Source organism: Leptosomus discolor, chromosome 8 (genome assembly GCF_034619465.1).
Source record: "Leptosomus discolor isolate bLepDis1 chromosome 8, bLepDis1.hap2, whole genome shotgun sequence".
In the NCBI taxonomy this organism is placed as follows: domain Eukaryota; kingdom Metazoa; phylum Chordata; class Aves; order Leptosomiformes; family Leptosomidae; genus Leptosomus; species Leptosomus discolor.
The window spans coordinates 16,216,197-16,223,022 of NC_141398.1; the positions used below are offsets into that span (position 1 = coordinate 16,216,197).

General features: G+C 40.5%; 1 protein-coding gene across 1 annotated transcript in view; it reads right to left on the reverse strand.

Annotated features, from left to right (window-relative positions):
• The window catches only part of SEMA5A (semaphorin 5A), a 214,324-nt gene extending 208,280 nt beyond the window's left edge, over positions 1 to 6,044 (reverse strand). The window contains exon 1 of the mRNA XM_086468949.1: positions 5,912 to 6,044. Within this exon, the coding sequence (XP_086325075.1) occupies positions 5,912 to 6,044 (133 nt within the window). The remainder of the gene's footprint in view (positions 1 to 5,911) is intronic.
• Between the last annotated feature and the right edge of the window lie 782 nt (positions 6,045 to 6,826).

The following is a 6,826-nucleotide window of genomic DNA, read 5'->3' on the forward strand; positions in this document are numbered from 1 at the left end:
AATACAACTTACAGAGCTAACATTGCATATCTACATGCACATGAAAGCATATCCAGATAAAATAAAATTTAATAAGGTTCTATCCTTAATAACCAGCTTATTTCAGCCCTTTTTCTTTCTAACTCTAAAGGTATTTCAAGCATAAATATACTTATTTACACATTATAAACATATGGAAATACATGCAAAGACCAATGATCTCATACTGAGTTCTTGCGTGTCCATTCTGTCACCCGCACTTTGTTTCCTTGCACCCAGTTCTATGAGTTGCACATGATTTATAACCTCTTGATTCTAACGTCTCTATTGGATTTATGCTAGCATAGCTGATGGATCCTCAGTACATGCACATAACATATGCGGACAGATTGGTTGGAGTTTTTTTAACTTTTTTGGTTTTTAAAGCCTGAATTTCAACAGGCTAGCACACCTTTACACAACTGGAGGCAGACTCCTCGTTGGAGAGGAATGAACTTCAAAAGAGGGACTACGCATCACCACAGTTCCTCCTACCACATAAAACACCGAACTGCATGCTACCAGGCTGATGCTGTCGATCCATCCCACATTTAGAGGTCTGCTTTTGTATAAATCTGATCTCTATGACGGTTCCTTCCAACTTTTTATTTAATGAGAAAAGGAAATTTCCAGCTTCCAAGGAAGACACAAAATACCTTATTCTAGTCTAGGAAAGACCAATGACAATGAACTTTTAGAGCTGAAACATTTTCAGATCTACAGTAGACTTTATTATTTATTATAGTTTCTGGAAGAGATAAAATGTGTGTTATGCATTCCTAACATTAATTATGCAGATAAACAAATGACAACATGATTATTACTACTGTGTATAAGACACACAAAATGAAAAAGATTTTTAGATCATGCAAAAAGCCCTTTAAAAATGCATGCATCTCCCCTGATTCTACAGTTTATCTTTCCTCTTCCACAAGTAAACGAAGTACTTGAGTAAAAGTTCTCAGCTGGTGGGTGAAATTCTTGCTGTTTGTTATCAGGAGATATATTACGGTCTTTCAGCTAAAACTATTTAGCTGGGAAATCAGTGACAGAAACAGCATATGCCTCTCTACAAAAGGTAGCTTGACAGGATCATCACTTAAGTGAGCTATTTTTGGTGGGCAGTGGGAAAGAAAGCAAGCTCTTTCAGGAGATACGCTCAGTCAGCAAGGAACGCGGCAAAGGCAAAGGTGAGCTCGTGGCTGAGCGCTAGGCTGAGGTGGACAGGGCGTCCCCAGAGCCCCTTCCCTCGAGGAAGAGCCCAGAGATCCAGCAGCTCTCACGAGCGCGGCTGACACAGCTTGGGCACCGCCAGGACCAAACGCAGGAGATATAAATGGCCCCAAGGAGCGTCCATGGCCACAGCATGGCACAGCAGCCAGGACATAGTGCAGCAGCTGGTGCAGGCAGGGCACTCCAACCAGCTGTAGGTCAGCAGCCCAGGGAAGTGCTCCAGGTTTCTGCCAAAATGCAAAATGTTGGACACTCACCTCAGAGCTAAGACCAGCACTCCTACAGGGAAAACCCTGGAGATTTCTGATGCATCCACCGAGACAGAACCAGTAAGGAAGGAGATTTCAGTTCCAGCAGCAGGCTGCAGAGAGTGCACAGACCCTTCATCTGGTGAAAAGGGAAGTACCTGCACAGGGTGTGCGTGGATTAAGGATCTTTTACGTCAGGTGGCAGAGCTTCAGGAAATGGTCAAAAGGCTGTGTGGTATTAGAGGAACCAAGACAGAGAGAGATAAATGGTTCCATAACCATGTTCCTGTAGCAGACACTACTGAGAATGAGATACCTTGGACCCTGGTGACCCACAAAAGCAGAGCTCCACTTCAGTCTCCACCCTCCAGCATCACAACAAAACACCAACATGAAGCTTTAGCAGATACAGACACCCACAAGCAACATCCGCACAGAGCAACTGTATCAGCAGCACACAGCAGACATTGTAAAAAAAAAAAACAAAACAACAACCAAGAACTAATGCTCCTAGCGGGTGACTATCTGTTAAAGGGCACTGAGGCACCCATCTGCCAACCTGACAGAGTCGATCCAAGATGCAGCTGAGAGGGTGTCACAGCTTGTTAAGAGCACTGACTACTACCCACTGTTAATCTTTCATGTGGGCATGAATGATGCTGCAAGTCACAACCTGGGTAGACTCAAGGAAGACTACAAAGCCCTGGGGTTAAAAGTGAAAAATATCGGTGCCCAAGTTACCTTTTCCTCCATTTTACCAGTTGGAGAAAAGGTGGCGGCCAGAAACAGACAACAGGAGGGTTGGACTAGATGATCTCCAGAGGTCACTTCCAATCCCTACCATCTGGTGATTCTGTGATTTCCATATTCCACCGTGACAACTCCTGGGGTCTACTTTTTCTTTTCATTAGTTTTTTGCAGCTGCTTATCCATACACTACACCAGACTCTCACTCCATTAGTTTTATTTGATAGTTTATACTCCATCTAGCATACCTCTCAAAGGAAGATAAATCGAATAAGTACACTGCTATTCTGGAATACCAGAAACTACAAAAAAAAAAAAAAAAGGCTTTAGCCAGTTGCAAATAAAACAAAAGAGTTGATGTCTCTGTAAATTTTGTACTGAGTTTACAAGCTTTAAAGTACCTACCACTCAATACCACTCAGCCTTAGCTGATGTTCAGCATCCCATGCAGCATTTAGCTCTGGTGGATCTAATATTACTATTAGGTGACTTCACAGAATAGGGTATTGATGCAGCATTCAAGTCAAAGGTTTCATAGCTGTTAAGAATTGATTTCAGGACTGTGTGTTGGTCTAGCAGCACTAGCTATGTTAATAGATACTGAGGGCATTTTCCTGTAGGCACACGCCCTCTGTATCTATGTATCCTATGCCCAAATGCCACAGGAAGAATACAGAAATCAGGAACAAGGCTGTTTGAATCTTGCCAAATCCTATTGCAGGATACATTCAGAGTAGCTCTTCTCACACACATCTCTCTTTTTATACTTTCATACCCCAAGCAGTCCCTTCCTAACATACAGGTTCAAAGACAAACCTCTCAGTCACCTTTTCCTTTGGTCTCATATCTTCTGTTTTCCCTTAACTAGCAGTCCTGTAATTACAGGTCAACTGCTGTGTGCTCACACCAGTTATGTTACCTAGCTATCACATACTGTATACCGCATTGCAAATGTTTCTATACGTACTTTCAAAGATTTACTGATGATTCCTGACCAATTACTGTGGTGAGTATGAACTACAGCTTGTCAGAATACCTTTAAGTGAAGGAAAATTTTTTTGAGATATGTCAGTTCGCAAAAGCTAAGGTATGTCATAGATATGTACCAATTAATATTTTTACCACAGAGTTCAAGAGGGAGTCTGGCATTGAAAAACTTACTAAATCTCGTATTAACAATCTGACGATAAATGCTTCTATAAAATTGTACTTCCCACATATATTTACAGCAAAAAGGAATTGGTTTTGTTCAGCAAACTCTGTGATACAACATCCTTGGCTACATCAAAAGATGCAACTGAAACAAGATGACAGAGGAGGTCTCTGTCCACCAAAAGCCTTAGCATAGTAACTTAAACCTGGAAGGATATCACTAAAGGCAGGATCAGGCTAAATTCAAGCTACTCTCCTAAATGTTGGCTGAATCAGACTCATAAACCACCACATTTTTAGTGAACTTTTAGCATGTGGCTCTGGTAATGAGTCTCAATTATATGCTTTTACAGTTGCATATACCAAAAAAAAAAGTATATAGAGTGATCCCTTAGTTTCCCTTAGAAATCAAGCAGTTAAGTGTCAGAATTTTAACTGTGCTACTTTAATTTACAACATTGTGTATGTGTGTTATGATGAAAATAACATTTTTAAACCAAATTATACACAAAACATGAATGCTAATAAAACCAGGTATTTCATCAGAATAATCATACTATTTAGTCCATCAATAAATGAGACGTACTGGTCCCTCCTTCAGAACAGATTGATGGTTTGCTGTTCCCATGTACAGAATGCAATTACTTTAGTCATTCTCCAACATATTAGAGAAAGGGACAGCTGGTACCATTACTCTTATAAAACCATTAAAACGCCAGAACAAAGATACTTTCTGTAGAAAACACAACATTATTTTCTCTAACTTTATGAAAAGAATGGAAATAAATCTTTTTCCAATTAAAATTCAATAAATCCTAATTCATTGGAAGAAAAAAGGTACACATGCTTTCTTAGAAAAACAGGAGGAACGTAATATGTAATATAATACATCTTAATCCCTACATCCTCATAGCTACAGATTATTTGGAACTTGTTCTAAGTTGCGACACTAAAGGACAAATCTCAATTCAAATAAACAAAACAAAAAAAATCAGATAAGTTATTAAATGCTTCAGGTTTTTACAGACAACAGGCTCCAAATGTTCTTCACTTTGTTCCAACTGTTCCTCCATGGTCCATCCCAACACTCAAGACAACAACCGCATGAATGAAGAGACTAGCTTGACGAAACAATGAACTCATAGTGGAGGCTCCAACACAAAAAGGTTGTATGTATGAGGTATAAGCAGGGACAAGGTGACCAAGGAGGAATTTAGAAACAACTCATGGGCATGTAAGGATTGTGTCAGGTTAAAAAAAATTCAATGCATTAAGACTTGCATGGAATGTCAAGGGCAACGAGAGCAGGTTGAACAGGGAAAATATAAGCCAGTTACTAAGTTGGGCAGGTGATTTAGTGTCAAAAGACGGATGACACTGAGGGACTCAATACCTTCTTTCTTTCAGTCTTCACCAACAAGGTTTCAAAGGCATCTGGTATTTAGCGGAGGGATTCAAGAACTAACCAGCAGCAGACGCAACCTGAGTCAGGGATGACTTGCAACATCTCAACCTATATAATTCCATGGGATCAGACTAGCTGCATCCACGGACACAGAGACAACTAGCCCCTCTTCATCTCTGAGAAGTCACAAAGATGAAGGAAGGTCCTCAGTAACTGCAGGAAAACAAGTGTGGGAACTATAGGCGAATCACACAAGTTAGTGGGAAAGTTATGGAGTTAGTCCTCTTGGAGTGCACTTCTCTGGACATATGGAGGAGAAAAATGTGACTGAGAACAGTCAGCATGGATTTGCCATGGGTACATCATTCCTGGCTAAATCTATTGCCTTCTATAATAAAATGACTAGTTTTAATGATAAGGGGAGAGCAGGAGATGTCATTTACCTCAAGGCTTTCAATACTGTCTCACTGCAAGTTAGGATGTTATGGTCTGTGTCTTCAGGTGGGCAATCAGATGGGTAGAAAGCTGGTTGCATGATCAAGCCCAGAGAGTAAACATTTAATGGACCTTACTCCACCATGAGGCCAGTAACAAGTGGAATATCACAAGGGCTGATCCTAGGACTTGTCCTATTTAACACCTTAATCAACAACCAAGGGGAGGAAACAGAGTGCAGTTTGTAAAGTCTACACATACCACCAAATTCAGAGAAACAGTTCATAAGCTTGAGGGCAGGGCTGCTGTCCAGAGGCACGTAGATGGTCTAGAGGAATGGGCCAAGAGCAACCTCATGAAATTAAGTGTACACATGCAGAGTCCTGCATCTGGAAAGGAACAACTCAATGGAACAGTACAACCTGGTTTTAATCACAGAGGAAAATGAGTCACCCACCTTTAAATGACACATTTAACACCAAAGCGTGAACAAACTTTGCAAGCCTAGCTGTATTCAACTTCTATGGGATACAGGTTACTATATAACACCACTAGATGCACTCTTTTTTTTTTTTTTCCATACCATTATACAATTTAAACAGAGGTTTCCGTGAAGAGATTACACAATCCTTAGCCTACTTCTGGAAGAGGTTTTTTTGTGCTTACCCCTTACCTTTGTATGCAATAACTGGATGCTCAGCTTTGTGGCAGTGGGTATCTTCTGTTGTTGTTGGCTCCAGTATTCCTAATGCCCCAAGTCCTGCCAACAGCAGTGTGAGGAGGCAGCTTCCTTTCATGGTGGTCATGCTGTCCTCCACAGCAGTCACTTCTTTTAACCAGCTACTGTCCTTGAACTCATGTAGAAAAAGCACCTGGAGAATTCAAAGAAATTTATTAAAGCATAAGAGCAGACAACTAAAATAATTAGACAATTCTTGATGTTGAAAACAAAACAACATTGCTTTCTATCTGTGCAGTATTTGACTCCTTAAAAGTATGCTATCAGCTGCTAATTACTTCATAAACTTATCAGTTACTCAATTTAGGAATACTGATTTCTTTTATCACCCAGCAGGATTCAAAAACTGTTAACTCATTCCCCCCAACTTCTACTTTAAAGTTTCATTTTGCAATGTGTGTGAGGAAAATCATGTTCTGCAATATTTTTATTGCTGGGTTGCTTTTAGATACAGCAAATGTATCTAAATCTATGTTCCATGTTCACTTGGATCTACCGCCCCTCGCTCTGCCTTCCTCACGAACGAGAGTGCTTTGACTCCTTGCAAGTATAAAGTAGGAAAGGAATTGCTCCTTCATGTTACTGACAGTTTTGACAAAACAACAGCCCTAGAGTATGTATGTTGTTTTGCCTATCTGCAGAGTACGTATAGCACAGCACAGAAAGCAGTAGGACAAGGTTCACCTCAGTGCTCTGACAACATACTTTTGCTTTTCAGAAGGGAGGGTCACTGGTTCTGACACTGGCTGAATCCCTACCTGTTTGCCAAGACTGATGACAAGGTGTATTGTAGATTCTAATGTTGAAGACTCCTTTCCACTAAAATCTAGACATCAATCAATGATGTAA